Source organism: Oncorhynchus clarkii, chromosome 11, assembly GCF_045791955.1.
Source record: "Oncorhynchus clarkii lewisi isolate Uvic-CL-2024 chromosome 11, UVic_Ocla_1.0, whole genome shotgun sequence".
Lineage (NCBI taxonomy): Eukaryota > Metazoa > Chordata > Actinopteri > Salmoniformes > Salmonidae > Oncorhynchus > Oncorhynchus clarkii.
In genome coordinates, this window is record NC_092157.1 from 35,054,812 (window position 1) to 35,075,401 (window position 20,590).

The 20,590-nt window shown below is 44.7% G+C and overlaps 1 protein-coding gene across 1 annotated transcript in view; it reads right to left on the bottom strand.

Moving 5' to 3' along the window:
* The window catches only part of LOC139420463 (tyrosine-protein kinase Yes-like), a 50,113-nt gene that overhangs the window by 20,257 nt on the left and 9,266 nt on the right, over window positions 1-20,590 (bottom strand). The window contains exons 2-6 of the mRNA XM_071170637.1: window positions 6,300-6,584; window positions 4,331-4,430; window positions 3,751-3,849; window positions 2,412-2,515; window positions 1,905-2,054 (exon numbers count right to left, since the gene is read on the bottom strand). Of these exons, the coding sequence (XP_071026738.1) occupies window positions 1,905-2,054; window positions 2,412-2,515; window positions 3,751-3,849; window positions 4,331-4,430; window positions 6,300-6,576 (730 nt within the window). The 5' untranslated portion in view covers window positions 6,577-6,584. The remainder of the gene's footprint in view (window positions 1-1,904; window positions 2,055-2,411; window positions 2,516-3,750; window positions 3,850-4,330; window positions 4,431-6,299; window positions 6,585-20,590) is intronic.

The following is a 20,590-nucleotide window of genomic DNA, read 5'->3' on the forward strand; positions in this document are numbered from 1 at the left end:
GAGAGGCCTGTAATTTTCATCATAGGTACACTTGAACTATGACAGACAAAATGAGAAAAAAAATCCAGAAAATCACATTGTAGGATTTTTAATGAATTTATTTGCAAATGATGGTGGAAAATAAGTATTTGGTCACCTACAAACAAGCAAGATTTCTGGCTCTCACAGACCTGTAACTTCTTCTTTAAGATGCTCCTCTGTCCTCCACTCGTTACCTGTATTAATGGCACTTGTTTGAACTTGTTATCAGTATAAAATACACCTGTCCACAACCTCAAACAGTCACACTCCAAACTCCACTATGGTCAAGACCAAAGAGCTGTCAAAGGACACCAGAACCAAAATTGTAGACCTGCACCAGGCTGGGAAGACTGAATCTGCAATAGGTAAGCAGCTTGGTTTGAAGAAATCAACTGTGGGAGCAATTATTAGGAAATGGAAGACATACAAGACCACTGATAATCTCCCTCGAACCTGGGGCTCCACGCAAGATCTCACCCCGTGGGGTCAAAATGATCACAAGAACGTTGAGCAAAAATCCCAGAACCACACGGGGGGACCTAGTGAATGACCTGCAGAGAGCTGGGACCAAAGTAACAAAGCCTACCATCAGCAAGGGCATTGAAGATGAAACGTGGCTGGGCCTTTCAGCATGACAATGATCCCAAACACACCGCCCGGGCAATGAAGGAGTGGCTTCGTAAGAAGCATTTCAAGGTCCTGGAGTGGCCTAGCCAGTCTCCAGATCTCAACGCCATAGAAAATCTTTGGAGGGAGTTGAAAGTCCGTGTTGCCCAGCAACAGCCCCAAAACATCACTGCTCTAGAGGAGATCTGCATGGAGGAATGGGCCAAAATACCAGCAACAGTGTGTGAAAACCTTGTGAAGACTTACAGAAAACGTTTGACCTCTGTCATTGCCAACAAAGGGTATATAACAAAGTATTGAGGTACACTTTTGTTATTGACCAAATACTTATTTTCCACCATCATTTGCAAATAAATTCATTAAAAATCCTACAATGTGATTTTCTGGATTATTTTTCTCATTTTGTCTGTCATAGTTGAAGTGTACCTATGATGAAAATTATAGGCCTCTCTCTCCTCTCTTTTTAAGTGGGAGAACTTGCACAATTGGTGGCTGACTAAATACTTTTTGCCCCACTGCAGTGCATTACGTTTCGTCTGGTCCCATAGGGCTAAGGTCAAAAGTAGTGCACTATGTAGTGAACAGTGTTCCATTTGGGACATAATCTTCTCTTCTCTGGTGCATTTTGAAACCAAGCCGTAAAGTGTGCTCTCCCAGAGCGCTTTAACCTCTCTCCTTTAGCGGCAAGAGAAGCACTTAAGGAAGGTATCCATTAAATATTCAATCTGAGTACCATTCCTCTAGCTGAAGAAATCACCGGGACAATTACAGGTAAGCCAGGTATTACCGAAGCACAGACAAGGGACAGAGAGAGACTGTGGTAAAAGAGAGAACATTTTAGATCAGGAACTGCTCTGCTCTTGGAGAAGGGAGGGAAGCTGTGAATGAGAAAGTTACTGGGGAGCTACACTCGGTTGTTGGGAAAACAGTTGTTTTTTAGGTAACACACTGAACGTGTGACCTTTTGCCAGCGTGAACAGAACGTAAGCCACTTTATTAAGTGTTCTTGTGTGTGAGCTGCACATCATACTCTTCAAAATAGAACCAGTCTAATTTTACGATGAGCGGTGCAAGCCTCACGCGGAGCCGTGCTGCTTCCACCCAGGTTTCATTGAAATGAATAGGAGTGTCTCACGCTCAGCAAGGTTACATTTGGAGGGTTGCAGGTCCGTAAGAGAGTGTTAGAGAAGAGAGGTGAGTGAGTGGCTGAGAGAGAGAGAGAGAGAGATCCTATGAAAAAGAGCTACAATACCTACCTGTGTAGTGTTTGACCAGTTTCTGCAGCGTGTCAAACTGGGCGCGCGTGGTGATGTAGTAACCCCCGTTGTCAAGTTTACGTATCTTGTAGTGTTTCACATTGTCGCCTTTGGCATCGTCCCAGTCTCGTATGGACAGGGAGTAGGCACCTGGAGGAGACAATGACCAGATTCTTCGTCCATCCAACCAACAGTATTAAGAGCTAGGCTTTATCTATTCATGTAAATGAGAGTGTCACTGGCTAGGTCTTAAATGACTCCCTATTCTCCATATAGTGCACTACTTAGGGCACCATATGAGCTCAAGTGCTGATTTAAGATCAGTTTCACCTTTTAGATCACAATGAATCAGATTATTCTGGGCGGGGAGAATCTGATCCTGGATCAGCACACCCACATTCTGAGACACTTTATGAATATGAACCCTCAAAAGTAGTGCACTACATGGGGAATAGCGTGTTACTTGAGATGCAGTCCATGCACGTTTTCCACGTTAATCATCGTCACCTTTAGTGGTTTCACTTTCTCGCACCAGGAAGGTGCCTCGGTTGTTGCCTGGATTCAACAGCAGCCGCTCAGCATCTTTACGGCCCATTTTACCAAAGTACCACCTGAGGAAGAACACAGACTTAGAATGAGTTGAGCCTTTGTAAAAAATTATCCTTTCCCAAATCTGTCCTTGAGAAACCCCAGCCATTCCAGGTATTTACTGCGCTCCAGAACTAGCACATCATTCTATTCTTATGAGAGGACACACATTAAGTTTGACTTTTGGGCGGCAGGGTAGCCTAGTGGTTAGAGCGTTGGACTAGTAACTGGAAGGTTGCAAGTTTAAACCCCTGAGCTGACAAGGTACAAATCTGTCGTTCTGCCCTTGAGCAGGCAGTTAACCCACTGTTCCTAGGCCGTCATTGAAAATAAGAATTTGTTCTTAACTGACTTGATTTACCGGCTTATGTTATTATTAACTTTATTTGACTCAATAAGGATCATTTCCGTGTTTGGAAAAGTGAAACTTGAAATACACAATGAGAGGAAATACAGAATTATTTGAATCCGTCAGGGGTCATCGAACAAACAGGATTACATTCTATTTCCTTGCTAAACGATCATAAACCTCTAGGCTTATATCCAACACGAGATGGTAGATGAAACCCCCTGGGGACACATGGATCAAGAGTCTCAGGCGTAGGAGTGCTGATTTAGAGCCCGTTTTAAATTTGAGACCGTTTTCCACAGGAGGAAAATAATCCTGCAGCAACAAGTCATGCAAATTATCATGTGGATTAAATTCATGGGCATTTTTTTGGTAGGGGTTGATACATTATGAAAATGAAGCCTTTTTAAACCTCAAATACACTACAAATTGAAAATTGCAGGAAAGTTGTCTTGATCTAATTAAGATCCTACATCTGTAGATCGCTATGAATAAGATTGCATGGACAGAGGAACCACTCCTATTCTGAGACGCTTGATAGATATGGCCTCAGGAGAGCAGAAGAAGCTATGAGCTATTCTAGTTTGGGGGCGGCAGGTAGCCTAGTGGTTAGAGCATTGGGTCAGTAACCGAAAGGTTGCTGGATCGAATCGCCAAGCTGACAAGGTAAAAATCTGTCATTCTGCCCCTGAACAAGGCAGTTAACCCACTGTAGCCCAGGAGGCTGTCATTGCAAATAACTGTCCAGCCTGGTTAAATAAAATACAATTTAATTAAAGAAATGTGAATGGGCCTCCAGTGAGAGGCATGTGATGCATGATCATGATGCTGTGGTTAGGATAGCGCTGTTGTGTCAGTGGAAGGTCCTAATCAGGTTAGGTTAGGTGAGAGGATAAACAAGGGCCTTACTCTTCAGCCTGGATGGAGTCAGCTGGAGCCACATAGTTACTGGGAATGTATCCTTTCTTCCCTGTGTTGATGGAGCGCGCCTCCCACCAGTCCCCTTCTCTGTAGGGGGAAAAACACAGAGCGAGAGAGAGAATCATCCAGATCTAGTGTCACTACTATGTCTGCACACTCCAGCACACACGGTTCCTAGTAACGGTAGTCTGGTTATGTCTTGTACATGCTGTCTTTTATGCATGTGTTCTATAGCTATATTATGGCACGCAGCAATGCATTATATTTGAATTGAACAAAGTCAACCAAGGCTACATTCTAGAGCAGAGAGGTATTTATGACGGTATTTATGATGGTATCTATGTTAAAGGGGTTTCGTTAAATAAATGAAAGACTCCAGCAATCTGGGTGTAAAAAAACAGGATCAGAGGGTGAAAACAAAACTCAAATCCATGTTTATATTTAACCTTTATTTAACATGTAGGAAGAAAGTTGTATAGAACAGGTGCAAAGAGGGAGCCTGCATCCCAAATGGCATCCTATTCCCTGTATAGTGGCCTACTTTTGGCCAGGGCCCACAAGAACTCACGTGTTATTGATGATCTGGAAGCGGTCCCCTTTTTTGAACGTCAGGTCGTCTGAAGTTCTGGCTTCATAGTCGTACAAGGCCACGAAGAACGTAACCCCACCTGAACACACACACACACACACACACACACACACACACACACACACACACACACACACACACACACACACACACACACACACACACACACACACACACACACACACACACACACACACACACACACACACAGAAAACATTCAGTAAAACGTTCAAAAAGCACAAGTGAAATTCATGGACAGTATATACATTTGTTGACTCATTTTGGTGGAGAACCAGTACAGATGGTGAAAAAGTCCGAATATGACGGCATTTTGAGCTACTAACAGCCTACTAAAGACTTTCTATAAATACCTGGCGACCTTTGTGCCAAGATTGGTACTGTCAACATCCAGTGACATTGACAGAAACAAACTCTGCTGCAAAGATAAACGGGACCATGGGGAGGTCAGTCAGAGAACGTAGATCTGTAGCGGCGCGTTCTGTTTCCATAGCGGTGGTACGTGACTGGTATGTGTAGTGTGACACTGTTGTGAGAGGAGGGGAGCAATAGATCCGTGGTCTCCAGCCTGCGCGCTCCCTGACAATTTTCTCCCCGACGTTAATTCTACTCTATGGAAATGTCCAGCGTATAAAAATATGAGCAAAACTGCCACGTGTCAGGAAAGCAACATAGACACGCCATTGGCCCTGGATCCGACCTGGGTTGAAATACTATTGGAAATGATTTGAAAACACTTAAGCTGGGCATAATTGAGCTTCCCTGGTGCAATGGAATCAATATTATTGTTGAAAACTGCACATCTGGCACTCTAGTATTTAATCCCAGGTCTGCAATGGATATATTGGGAAGGGTAAAGGGAAAGACTGTCATTCATGTCAGGTATTAATTTGTCAGGGGGGGTGGATACTAAATTGGTTGCTCTGACGGGAGTGGATTCCATCATCCGGCAAGGTTGTTGTTTGTTTAGCGTCGTAGGGGAAATGCTTACGTCAGCTCGGTGCCAATCTAACAATTACAAAGCATGAATAATAGCATAGCACAGATCATCTAATCTCACAGCTGTAATGTCAATACAGAACACAATGTAAGCCATTCTGCTTACTGGACCGAGATTAGATAGGTAGGCAGATTGTGTGGATAACCATCTACGGCTACGTCCCAAACGGCACCCTGCTCCCTATATATTGTTAGTGCACTACTTTTGACCAGGGCCCATAAGGGTGCCATTTCGGACACAGCCTATGACACACCTCACAGGGAGCACATGTTCATCTAAACCAACGCTGAACAACACAAAGCTGCCAACACTAATCCCATTAACTGGTAGAGGAACTCCATAACGTGCCATGGAGCCCCGCCACCACCCCGAGACCAGATAACACAACAGGGAGGGGGGGGATTACAAACCTAATCCCACCTATACAGGAGGGCTCAATCTCGTCTCCCTGCTCACTGGGACCGTAGACCTATAAAAAGATGTCTCTTTCAATCGTTGCTGATTTTTTTGTTGTTGTTGCCAATGGCACCTGTGTACAATGTGACTGAAGGACATCTAGAGGGAGATGACGATAGTCCGTTGGATTTGAATTGGCTGGAACACAATGGCAGGTGGTTTTTTCGAGCGACTCCGGATATTGAGTTGTCAGGTCACCAACTATTCTGTTGGAAAATAAGTATATGGGCCCTTGTGAAGGAACAATAGCAGTCTCATATGGCACACCTTAAGAGTGCTTATATAGCATTGTTGTTATGATAGAAAGGCATACGGGTGCGAAAAGAAACCCACACTCGAAAGATACATGCACACAAACGCATTGCACAAATCATCCATTGATGTCAACACGTGATTGGGGGGGGGGGGGGGGGGGGGGCTACCCGCCTTAACGTCTCAAGTTCGGATTGTAGTGGATAGTAGGCGAGTTTCACCTGATACGGCACCGGGGAATGCTCCGGGGAGAGCACCGGAGAAGGAGGTGGATGCCCCTCCGAAGGGGGTCATGATGGAGGCTCCTCCGAAGGGGGTGATAGCGTGGGGGTTGAAGCCTGTGGCGGGTCCAGAGGAAGGTGGCTGGTTCTGCTGCAGCTGGGTGGGGTCGGGCCCGTAGGGGCCCACGTGGGGGGCGATGACGTCTGAGGCCGAAGCATTGTCCGGCCGGTACTTCATGGTGGGACCCTTGTCTTCTTTACTCTTGATGCAGCCCATGGTCACGTCTGGAGGGAAACACACACACACACTTAGTTAGAGCATAGTTTCAGGACAGTATTCACTGTGTCACCCTCGGCATATACGTGATAGGCTGAGTGTGCAGGGGTGGCACTTCATCAGTCGAAACAACGATGAAAGCGAAGAGGTTAAAAAATGATTAAGGATTACAACATATGGACTGGTTAGGAGGATGCCTTTAACAATGAGATGACTACCTCTGTAGTCATCCTGCAACCTAGACGACTCTACGTCTATTAAAATGTTTTGTCATAAACCATTTGTTTGTAATTTTATGGCTTAAGCCACAAGCCCATGATGCTTTATTAATCTGGGGACAAAAATCCTAAATCTGATCTAAAAATGATTTGGTTGTAGAGCATCACTCTTCCTAACGCATGTTACATGGTCATAATCAAACACATGACCGGGTTCACGCACAGCACTAGTCTAGTGTAGCCAACGCAAAAGAATACATGCAAAGAGATTTTATAAAGGGGTTTAGGGCTGTTGTGTTGTATACCTGTAGGATTTAAGGAGATGTTTATTGCATATGAATTCCAAATTGACAGCATCTGAAATTCAGTGCTGATGAGGCAAAATGGTGAGAATTCTGAGAAAAGGATTTAAAAGCATGTTTTCACCCCCAGAATAAACATTTGCTACTTCTTTTGTGGGTCAAACATCACAATAAGTGTTGCAAAACATGGCCACCGGCCATTAAAAACTATATATATTGCCCCAATTCTCCATCCTTCTTCTGAAGTGTGCACTTGCACACTCCTTGTCATGGATTTAAAAGCATAGGAATGGTGTAAGCATTGGCAGGAGGGAGTTTCCACCATTGCTACATCCATGCAATAGCGTGTGCGAGTACATAATTCAAGAGACGGTTGGCGAATCGGCACGTCGCCTTAACCACCAGTAACTCTTACGTGAAACCATATGTCCAAAAAGCTACAACACATCTACACTGGCGTCTTCCCCATCTGCATTGTTGTCATTCTTCCATCCAACAGAATTGGCCAGTGTTATGTCAAGGCATTCCTTTGTGAAGAGAAGGCCTAGTAAATATGGTTGCCATCAGACACGCTCCTATAGCAAGCAGGCTCCAGATGTTTTGACTGATCTCGGAAACAGCTGCTCTAGTCAGAGGGTTACAGCCAGGATTCGCTATCGTTTTCTCTACCCTGAGGTGGGTAGCTGTCTTTCAAAATTGGGAGTTTACTGGCAAACAAGCTATGATTAATTCCTTACTTTGAAGGAGGACTTTTATTTACTCTTGAGAGCTGACTAAATCAGTGTGACTGTGAACTGACTAAGCGACCTGTCAGTTAGCAACATCCCAGGGACATTCAGTGCAAAATTCAAGTAATCCTGGTTACAGGTTCCCCAGATTTCCATATTGTTTCCCTCCTAATTACAGGAATATTCCAACTAGGATTTCTAGAAATCATGTGATTTTTGGGAAAGTTGCCGGAATTTTGCACGCCTACGATTGCGAAACACTGGCCTAGAAGACAGAGACGGACAGAAAGGGGCGGCAGGGTAACCTAGTGGTTAGCGCTTTGGACTAGTAACCGGAAGGTTGCAAGTTCAAACCCCAGAGCTGACAATCTGTCATTCTGCCCCTGAACAGGCAGTTAACCCACTGTTCCTAGGCAGTCATTGAAAATAAGAATTTGTTCTTAACTGGTTGGTTAAATAAAAATAAAATAAATAAAAAGGGAATGGCAGAAGTCCAGAGTTTGTCAGTAGCAGAACTGCCAAGTACACTGAATAAATTGCATGCTATGGTTCGAATTACGTGTCGGTAGTTCTCTATAAAACTGATTTAAGAGTACGGCTGGGAATTGCCAAGGACCTCACTTTACGATATTATCACGATACTTGGTTGCCAATACGATATGTATTCCCATGATTCTATATGTATTGCGATTCGATACTGCGTTTTTATTGTGATTCAATGTTTCAAACATACTGCTCACTCTATGTCTGCTGTAGAGGGACAAGAAGGAGCAATGAGAAAATGTGTTTTTAATCTCATGTTGGCTCACTGTTTAAAAAGAAGATGATAAAGCTATAGGATGAAAAATATCTGCGTATTGGCGCAGGTATATCGGGCGAACACTACCTAGCAAAGAAATTATGGTAAATTAATGTTTACAAATTGATACGGAGTCAAAGTATCTGATCAAACTATATTAAGTGAACGCAGATTTGTAAAAATAAAGAATACTAATAATAATTAAAAGCCTTGGTCCATATGAATCTAATCACAGATGTTCAGCTCGGAGGCCAAGGAATTCTGTCAGCCAAGTAACTACAGAACCAGACCTCCCTTTAAAAAAGGAGTCTAACCCACCCTCCCTTTTAACTGCTGGGCTCCTGGTGGGTAGAAATGGTTGGGTTGGTTGACTGTGGTTGGTTTGAACTTTACCATCAGAAAGAAGTGGTCCAGAGACAGGTCACTTAACTTGCCACGCCACAGTTCCAGGCCTTTACATCCCAGTCGCAAGGCTCCAGCCTGCATCAATGCCATTACAACATCTGTATAAAAAAAACTCAAGAGACCATCTGGTGCAACATTCTTCTAACGGAGACACAGTCAACCATTCGCCAACTTCGCCCCCCTTACGTCACAGTGAGTCAAACACAGTCATATAGTGAATGAGCTCTAGCTCGCTGAGAAAACAGACTGGATTAGTCTGGGTGACACACACACACACGTAAAGCTGGAAAGGCCGTGCGCATTCAGCCTGCACCCGACTGCGTAGACACACATACACACCTGTTCCTCTGGCGCATTTGTATCAACAGACAGCGGAGGAGGGGAACGTGATCTTACGCTCCAAGCGTTCACGCCCGAGCCGTTTTAAAAAGCCCCTTCCTTAACCCATGGCCCAAGTGAAACTCTTCTCCCATCCTAAGTAAATGGGCACAGCAGCAGGTTCACATAGCCTTGAAGATGCCTAGTGCAGTGTTACAAGTGATTGTTCTTCATCTCATGTCATGCTTTCGCCCATACGCTAATCCCCATAGCCCCCCTCCGATACACAAATGCAGATAATCAGAGCAGAATAACATTGCCTGGCAAAGAGAGCGGTAGAGATTTGCTCTGAATGTAGAGATATTTTTTTTTTAAAGACCGTATTTATGTGTGCATGCGCGTGTGCCAAAGATACACAGAGAGTGGGCTGGGATTTTGTGCCAAACCCTCTCACATGGGGGACTGTCAGCGCAGGGAAGAATCTGTTGAGAGAGAGAGAGAATCCCCTGGCCAACTGAATGAAGGATTATGAGGAGGGAGGCTTTGCGCTGGCTGTGAGGATGATGAGAGAAACATAACAACCTGCTTCCATATATGTACAGACCTGGTGTGGTGGACATAGGCTGAAAGAGGGTGGGGGAGGGAACTATCTGAAGAACAGATGAGGGCACGAGGGCTTAAATGGTAGGCCCAACTACTTCCCTGGCTTTTTATTGTTCTCCGACTATTTCCACTATAGCACTCGCTTCATTTACCACAGTTAATTATTCTCCTTGTGCCACCTGTCTGTGTCGATCCTTCCTGTGATCCAATAACATTAAGTCCTCAAGAAGGATAACGTCCTCAGGCTACCAGTGATCTGATGGTTTCTGTCCCGGTGGAGCTTAACGACACTCTTGGCTGTCATGGCGTGATCCGTAGTGGCTGGGCAGGCTTTGGCTGACAGCCTTCATCAGCTCACAGCTAACCCGCTATCAGTACAGGCCACAGTTAAAGCAACCCACACACATAATGACATGATGGGTTTAGCCCACATCATGCTTTGTCGTCTTCAACACCAAGCCCAATCTTCTCAGAGAGTACCCGGGGGGAGAAATAAAACAAGGCGAGATGAGATAGGAATGCGCTGCAATGTCATCTACTCTGCATTGATCACAGTGTAGAGACTATGCTGATGATAATGATTATCTCAGTCAAAAACACAAAGAAAAGCCCATTGGGAGTCTATTACAAAGTAACTGGGCGTCTATTTACAAGTAATTGCGAATTTCCATGGAGGCCACTAGCTAAATATTATTAGGGCCCTATGATTTCCGCGATGCGGAAAATGCGGACGGAATCGCAGAATTTGGTTATAAACATGGATTCAACTTTAAAACGTGGAATATTGCAGAATATTACATGATTTGGCTGAAATATATATATATTTTTTAAATCAAATGTGGGCCTAATTATTGTAGTAACAAATTATTTCATAATTGTAAAATTACAGACGAGTAGGCTTAGAGAAACAATTCCGTTTTCGATTGGGGTGTTTTGAGGGGGGGGGGGGGGTCGGTCGTGTGTGGGACTTGGCTGTCTCTTTGAGAAACATGTCGAAGAGGCCGTCTGAGAGGGCCAAGTCCTCAAAAAAATAAAAGTAATCATTAAAAAAAAAAAAACGGCACTAACCCCTAAATTCAGAGAAGCGCAATACCCAAACGACTATTATGAGTCAGGCAATAAATTCTGTCAACATACTATTGATTGGACCCGTAAAAACATGTATGATGACCACTTAAAGTCTAAAGCCCATGTGAAGAACAAGGAAAAACACCATGTTATCCAGAGCATGCCTCTTCAAACGACCATTACTAGTGCAAGCGCATCAGCAGATTCAAGACGAGGATTTATTCAGGACTTTGTGGCTGTGTGCGCCGAGTCTGACATCCCCTTAGGAAAGCTAAGAAAGCTACGGCCGTTTCTAGTGAAGCACGGCAAACAGGGAGGAGCGGTGCCCGGAAATGAGAGCAGCCTCCGTCAAACGCACCTGCCCGGTGTGTTCGACCAACACGTGACTGCCGTTCTACAGAAGATCCGTGGGAATAAGATTCCGGTGGTTGTTGACGAGACAACAAATGCAAGGGATTCCAGCGTTCTAAACATTGTCATTGGTGAGTTAACTTAACAGCCTATTAATATACCGTTGCAATAGCCGACATTTACATTCTGAAATGTGAATTGAACACTGCCTCTCCATCTAGCTAACTATCGCTGTATCTATATTGTGTTTACACTTGACATTTTAATAACACTTGCTTTGTCACAATATTATTTTAGGTTAAAACATAAGGTGTTGAAAACCAGTACTTTCTGGTGGATGTCATTTTCATGGACAGATGCATCTACTCAAAGTTTTCCCAAGCTATACTAGCCTCCCTCCACAGCAACGATCTGAACCTGAATGACGCCTGGGCAGTGGTCACAGATAATGCCTCCTACTGACTGAAGGCATACAAGGAGGTTCTGAAAGGAGTGATGCCCAAGGGTCCATGTAACCTGTCTCTGCCATGTCATTAATCTGATGAGTGAGACCTGGCAGCACTAAAAATACTTCTCTGAAGTTGCATCACTTGTGACATGGATGAGATCTGTCTTCTTCAAGAACCCTGCCAGAAAGAGAAGATGGGTGAGCTTCCTCATTATGAAGGGGTTTGTGCAGACCAAGGCTCCACATGAAGCAGCGAGCTCCAGATGGAATAGCTGGTTTGGGGCAGTGAAGTACCACGCAGAGCATGTTCATCTGTGCAGAGAGTTTTTGTTGGCAGAAAAGTCATCATCCCAGGCCGTCGCAAACATCCTCGGCCAGCTGGAAACCGAGGAGAAGTTTGCTGCATTGTTGCCTAGATTCTTGCCTTACTTTTTTCCATTTATAATGAAACACTTATTAGAACTCTGTATTGAAGCACTTGCCTTGATAAAAAAAATAGTGCAATGTGTTGCATCATTACAACTGTACTGTTCTATCTTATTAAATGGTTCACTTTTTATTCATTCACATTATTAGACACTCTTTCTGATGCTAAAATTAGCATAAATTGTAAAACACAGAATTCAGACAAATTAAAACGGAAAAAAAATGAATTTGGGAAAACAATTAAACGGAACTCCGAAAAAAGTTACGCGGATTTCATAGGGCCCTATATTATAACGGACGCAAACTAAAATAAACTAATTGCAAACAGGCAATACAGCGCATAAAGTTATACATATATGTGTAGGAGCTGCTGTAGGAGCTAAATTTAGTAAATTTAGTAACATGTTCTAATTACTGACAGCATCCTGTTGCCCTGAGCATATAACCTATAACAGAATAACAGCACACATACATGAAAGGATTTCCAGTGGTGTCATTCTGTGTAGCAAGTAGTCCACCACAAAATATTCCTGTAACTGGGCGAAGTAGAGTTGAAAAAGGAAAAGTTCTGTTATTTACAACCCTCAAACATTTCCTCGGTCTGATCTGAAGGAGACAGAATAAATGCAGACCATAGATGTGTTGTCTTATCAGGGAAAAGCTCACAGTGCATTAGCTGATGTTGAAATAGAATAGAAACGTGTCCTTCCAAAACTAGGTCGAAGTTGCCTCATTCCCTCTGTCTAAATCAAAAGCATTGTGTTCTGAGACAGCGAAAGATTCAGGAATAGTTTGCTTAAGAAGACAGCAAATATCACTATGTAGCAAGCGGAGGAAAACACAAACACATTTTGGCGTCAAAAGTGTAGACCTGATTTGCATAGGGTTCTTGTGGCTCAGATTGCACTCTAGTACATTTGGAATGCATTGGCTGGTGTAGGGTGAAGTTGCCCCAAGATCTTGGGTCCGTTTTTCATTGCCCCACTAAGGATTGGGGGAGGGGAAGCTGATCCTAGATCTGTACCTGGGGGAAACTTCACCCTGGAATTGCTTTAGCTGAAAGGTGGCGGTGTTCCACCGCCACCTGAGGCTTCTTGACCCCCTGACTTCCTCACCCCTGGTGTGCTCACTAGTGTTTCATCACCAGTGTTTTGCCCCGGGTCGCAAGCCACCCAGATAGCATATGAACACGTCATAAGCCATGGCAAAATGCTTAGAATTCAAGTAAATTAGCTTTAAAATAGCAACATTTTCTCTCGGCCTCATGGAAAAGAATGTGTAGAAAAGAATGAGATTAGCTATAAAACTGCACATTGATCCCTCTGCCCCATGGAAAAATGTATAGGGGCCTCGCAGAACTGCGTGACACCACCGGTTGATTCTCGAGGAGGGGTGAGTGTTGAAGAGGAGGGGTGAAACTTGACTGAGCAGGGGTGAGACTTGACTTGGTGAGATCTGAGGAGAAGGAATGACGAAGTTCCTTATTGTCACGATCGCCGTATGAAGCGGACCAAAGCGCAGCGTTGTGTGAATGCATCATTTAATAAATGACAACAAACACGAAGTAAACTGTACAAAACCAAATAACGACCGTGAAGCTATCCTAAGAACTGTGCTGACACAAGCAACTAACATAGACACATAAAAAGCAAACTATGGTCAGGGTGTGACAGTACCCCCCCCCCCCCCCCCCCCCCCCCCAAGGTGCGGACTCCGGCCGCAAAACCTGAACCTATTGGGGAGGGTCTGGGTGGGCATCTGTCCGTGGTGGCGGCTCTGGCGCTGGACGTGGCCCCCACTTCACCATAGTCTTAGTCCACTTTAGTAGTGTCCTTTGAGCGGCGACCCTCGCCGCCGACCTAGGACTGGCAATCCTACTAAAGGACCCCACTGGACTGAGGGGTAGCTCAGGGCTGAGGGGCAGCTCAGGACTGAGGGGCAGCTCCGGACTGAGGGGCAGCTCCGGACTGAGGGGCGGAGGCTCTGGCGCCTCTGGACTGAGGGGCTCCGGCAGCACCGGACAGGAGGGAGGCTCTGGCAGCGCTGGAGAGGCGGGAGCACCTGTAGGGATGAGACGGAGAGACAGACTGGTGCGGGGGGCTGCCACCAGAGGGCTGGTGCGTGGAGGTGGTAATGGATAGACCGGACCGTGCAGGCGCACTGGAGCTCTTGAGCACCGAGCCTGCCCAACCTTACCTGGTTGAATGCTCCCGGTCGCCCTGCCAGTGCGGCGAGGTGGAATAGCCCGCACTGGACTGTGCTGGCGAACCGGGGACACCATGCGTAAGGCTGGGGCCATGTACGCCGGCCCAAGGAGAAGCACTGGAGACCAGATGCATAGAGCCGGCTTCATGGCACCTGGCTCGATGCCCACTCTAGCCCGGCCGATGCGAGGAGCTGGTATGTACCGCACCGGGCTATGCACCCGCACTGGGGACACCGTGCGCTCCACAGCATAACACAGTGCCTGCCCGGACTCTCTCGCCCTCCGGTAAGCACAGGAAGTTGGCGCAGGTCTCCTACCTGGCTTCGCCACACTTCCTGTGTGCCATCCCCAAAAACATATTTGGGGCTGACTCGGGCTTCCATCCGCGCCGCCGTGCTGCCTACTCATACCAGCGCCTCTCTGACTTCGCTGCCTCCAGCTCTTCCTTGCGGCGACGATATTCTCCTGGCTGTGCCCAGGGTCCTTGGTTGGTGGGTGATTCTGTCACGATCGTCGTATGAAGCGGACCAAAGCGCAGCATGGTGTAAATGCATCATTTAATAGATGACAACAAACACGAAGTAAACTGTACAAAACCAAATAAACAAATAACGACCGTGAAGCTATCCTAAGAACTGTGCTGACACAAGCAACTAACATAGACACATACAAAGCAAACTACGGTCAGGGTGTGACACTTATATGTATTCCATACCAGTGATTGGTGCTACAGTTCTCCAGTGAACAGCCCGCTGTCCTGAGTGCACCGTGTTTCTTGCGCAGGCAGGTTTGGCTGCCACAGTGGCACAGAGTTAAATAACCTTTAGAACGGTGTTGTACCCGGACAGATAATATATTTAACAGAGGAAAATGCAAATGCTCATAACAAAACTTTATTGAAAGTATGTTTGGTAGAAAAACTATGAAATAATAACACCGCTAAGATTAAAAGGGCTAAAGTGGTCCCTTCTGCGTGATCCCAAAGGTCAGCCCAGATTGGAGGGTCAAGGCTGGAGATGATAGCTTGGAGCTATTATTTAAAGCTGTACAGATTTAAATCAGTTGGCAGTCTGCACTGTTTGTCAGTCCACTTATATTTGGATGGATACCAATAGATTTGAGTCCCTCCACAAAAGTTTTAATAGTAGAGGATTAAAAATAGTCGCACTAAATCCACATTAAAACTGGAGAATCAGCTTTCGTCATCAAAAGGGATTTGATGCGTTTACTCTAAATCTCAGATCACAGAATATTCTGTAGAGCTATCAACAAAAAAAAACAACGCATTACAACAGAATAAGATAACATCTTCGGCAATTCTGCTGAACACGGCAGAACATAATTATAGTATGTTGAACCCGTTCCAAAGTGAACCTGGGGCTTTCCCATCGGGACCTGATATGTATTAAAATGGGCTTTCTCGTCCTACACAGTTACAAACAACAACTGCATTCAGAATATAAAGTAACAGAACAGCCTACCAGTTGTAGCCTATCCTTCTCCTTTAACTTTTAATTACATCTTTTTAACTCCATCTTCCTCCACTGATGAGATATCTCCTAACTTGACTGTAGCCTGTATGACTGTAGCCTATTGCCGCTTTGATGACTTATGATTGGCCAACGACATGCACTCTTGTGAACAGCAAAGTGCAGCAGCAGAAACTATAACATGTCTCTCTCTACTGCAGCAGTCGCATTCGGATCTGTATGGGTCCATCCGGACAAGTCGGTTAAAATGACATATATCCAAGACCCGTGACAATCATATCAGATGCGACCCAGACCCATGACATTATTCAGAATTCTGGATCCAGACCCGCTCGGGTCCCGGGTTGGGTCTCTGGTATTCGGGTACAGGTGGATCCGTGAAGACCTCTACTGTACAGTCGTGGCCAAAAGTTTTGAGAATGACACAAATATTAATTTCAACAAAGTTTGCTGCTTCAGTGTCTTTAGATATTTTTGTCAGATGCTACTATGGAATACTGAAGTATAATTATAAGCATTTCATAAGTGTCAAAGGCTTTTATTGACAATTACATGAAGTTGATGAAAAAGAGTCAATATTTGCAGCGTTGACCCTTCTTTTTCAAGACCTCTGCAATCCACCCTGGCATGCAGTCAATTAACTTCTGGGCCACATTCTGACTGATAGCAGCCCATTCTTGCATAATCAATGCTTGGAGTTTGTCAGCATTTGTGGGTTTTTGTTTGTCCACCCGCCTCTTGAAGATTGACCACAAGTTCTCAATGGGATTAAGGTCTGGGGAGTTTCCTGGCCATTGACCCAAAATATTGATGTTTTGTTCCCCGAGCCACTTCGTTATCACTTTTGCCTTATGGCAAGGTGCCCACCATGCTGGAAAAGGCATTGTTTGTCACCAAACTGTTCCTGGATGGTTTGGAGAAGTTGCTCTCAAAGGATGTGTTGGCAAAATTGTGAGTGAGCCCACTCCCTTGGCTGAGAAGCAACCCCATGGTAGCGCTCACTTTGTCTTCTCCGGACAAGCTTTTTTTCTGGATGCCCCAAACAATGGGAAAGGGGATTCATCAGAGAAAATGACTTTACCCCAGTCCTCAGCAGTCCAATCCCTGTACCTTTTGCAGAATATCAGTCTGTCCCTGATGTTTTTCCTGGAAAGAAGTGGCTTCTTTGCTGCCCTTCTTGACACCAGGCCATCCTCCAAAAGTCTTCGCCTCACTGTGCATGCTGATGCACTCACACCTGCCTGCTGCCATTCCTGAGCAAGCTCTGTACTGGTGGTGCCCCGATCCAGCAGCTGAATCAACTTTAGGAGACGGTCCTGGCACTTGCTGGACTTTCTTGGGCGTCCTGAAGCCTTTTTCACAACAATTGAACCACTCTCCTTGAAGTTCTTGATGACCGATAAATGGTTGATTTAGGTGCAATCTGACTGGCAGCAATATCCTTGCCTGTGAAGCCCTTTTTGTGCAAAGCAATGATGACGGCATGTGTTTCCTTGCAGGTAACCATGGTTGACAGAGGAAGAACAATGATTCCAAGCACCACCCTCCTTTTGAAGCTTCCAGTCTGTTATTCGAACTTAAATCAGCATGACAAAGTGATCTCCAGCCTTGTCCTCGCCAACACTCTCTCGTCAACACACCTGTGTTAATGAGAGAATCACTGACATGAAGTCAGCTGTTCCTTTTGTGGCAGGGCTGAAATGCAGTGGAAATGTTTTTTGGGGATTCAGTTCATTTGCATGGCAAATCTTCATAACATTCTGGAGTATATGCAAATTGCCATCATACAAACTGAGGTGAAAATTAATGTTTGTGTAATTCTAAAAACTTTTGGCCACGACTGTAGACTGCAGTGGAATGAAGGTTCTGTGTATATCGTATCCTCCACCCCCGGCCCATTCTTTCCTGACAGTGGGAAAGAACTGGACATTCCACACAAGCTTCATGAAAAGGTCCTGAGCTGATAACATGGAGGTGAGCGGAGACATGTTCATTCACCATTAAACGGCCTGGAGTTCTGGCTCCGGGGTGACATTTCCCATAGGTACATATCTAGGGTCAGTACATACTGTATCTAGAGTGGGGAAAATGTGAAACTGACCAAAGATCACCATCTAGGGGCAACTTCACCCTTCTCCGGGAGTTCTGCAAGATAAGTTGAATGCTAACTTCCGCAAATGGTTTTTACTAAATGTTTATACTTTTTTTATTTAACTAGGCAAGTCAGTTAAGAACAAATTCTTGTTTTCAATGACGGCCTAGGAACAGTGGGTTAACTGCCTGTTCAGGGGCAGAACGACAGATTTGTACCTTGTCAGCTGGGGGGTTTGAACTTGCAACCTTCCGGTTACTAGTCCAACGCTCTAACCACTAGGCTACCCTGCCCCCTCAACAATACATGACTAATTGAAAACTCAGTTAGGATTCTCCCCATCGTGATTAAAAATGGCACGATTGCATAGCAAGTAGAGCTGTTTGAGGACTAGACCGATAGTCCCAGATCTGTTCCCAGATCTGTTTGTTCTTGCTAACTCCATTGATGACATTGTTTTACATTACAGTTCCATGGGGAGTTGGCAAGAGAGCAGAAACAGACTGGCACCCAGACTAGAACTCATAGGGACATGAATCCCCCTGTGCTGACTGCTCTGAAATGGAGGGAGTGTTGGGATGGTCAGTGAGAAATGGACAGATCACTCTGGCCCAGACTTCCTTCCGCCGGGCCTTTCTGCTCCAGGCCACCTGCTGTGGCTTTCACTGAGAGGACCGCAGGCAGGCAGAAACACGCGCACGCACAAAAACGCATGCTCAAAGTCTACACACAAGCGCACGTGCACACACAAATTAGTGTGCGCACTAAGGAAACTCACTGATGAATACACACATTCAATACAGCCAAGAGGCCATCTCAATGACACCTCTATGTGCTCTTCCTACCAAGGACAGAGAGTGAGAGTGAGGGAGCGAGGGAGAAGGAATAGGAAACAAACAAACAGACAAACTGGTTAGCTGATGGAAATCAGTCAACCTTGTTGTTCTGGGTCATGGCTACTGTTACCGAACAAGGTAACGTAGACATAAAGCTGATGCCTGACAATAATGAATGGTGCAGGTGAAATGACATAATGTACACTAAACATCAGTCAGTGACAAATAGGAACATTGATTGACACTAGGGCTGTGGTGGTTACGACATTTTGTCAGCCGGTGATTGCCATGCAAATAAACTGCCGGTCTCGCGGTAATTGACCGTTAATTAACAAACACATTTAGCATCTCCTGGCTTCCATGCATAGTCCACAAGACACTGATGCAGACCTTTGGAACATCTACATTTTAAAAAGTCTAATAAATCCATTTAATATAGCCTACACATTCGCAATAAGTCCATTCTTTATTTTAGACAGGTCTAAAGACACATGACATGAAGAAAATGTAGTCTATTTCAGAAGAACATACACTGAGTTGTCCTTATGTTAGGCCCTGATATGGCTATGCCATATGGCTGTTGATGTTTAATACAATTCTAAGGCTACATGATGGGACTTTAACGATGATATGAAAAAAAGTTGCAACCTGCACACTCTTCATCAGCCTCTCACAATTTGACAAGCACTTGATAATATTCTCATCAGGACTCCAATTTCCCAGCGGCATCCCACTTGTGTGGCTGTAATGCCCCCTAAAAAAAAATCCATGCCTTTTGAGGCCAAAGTGGCCGTTGTGCCCTTGGGCTGAATATAATAGGCTAATTATAATTCCCTTCTCCCAGCTGCCGTGCTCCGAAGCACCTCTCAGTCACATGGCTCTCTCAGATGTCGCCAATGCCCGTCACATGATCGGGTTCTTTTCGCAGGAATTTCCGCTAAGAAGTAGGCTACAAGTGAATGAAGACGGAAACATCGGGGACGCAACCCGCTCAAGTCCCTCTTATCGAATTCCTAGGTGCATATTTAAGATAGAACTGTCCACATTTAGCCTACTTTTCATCAGCCAACATGATGAGTAGGCCTAACGAACAGCAAAAGCACTAGCCTATGTCAATCTACTATCCACCATAGTACATACGTTGACCTATTCTATTGGTTAAATTGTCCTCCTGTGCGAGAAATAAATATTCCAAACATACTCTGCTACAGTTGTGGGATGCAATAGATCCCAAATTAATACAACCACCCACCTTGACTTTTTCCACATCTTGTTAGTTACAACCTTATTCTAAAATGTATTACATTATTTTTTTTCCTCAATATACACACATTACCCCATAATGACAAAGCAAAACATGTTTAGAAATGTTAGCATTTTTTTTTCAGACCCTTTCAAATCAAATCAAATGTTATTTGTCACATACACATGGTTAGCAGATGTTAATGCGAGTGTAGCGAAATGCTTGTGCTTCTAGTTCCGACAATGCAGTAATAATCAACAAGTAATCTAGCTAACAATTCCAAAACTACTACCTTATAGACACAAGTGTAAGGGGATAAAGAATATGTACATAAAGATATATGAATGAGTGATGGTACAGAGCGGCATAGGCAAGATACAGTAGATGGTATTGAGTGCAGTATATACATATGAGATGAGTATGTAAACAAAGTGCCATAGTTAAAGTGGCTAGTGATACATGTATTACATAAAGATGCAGT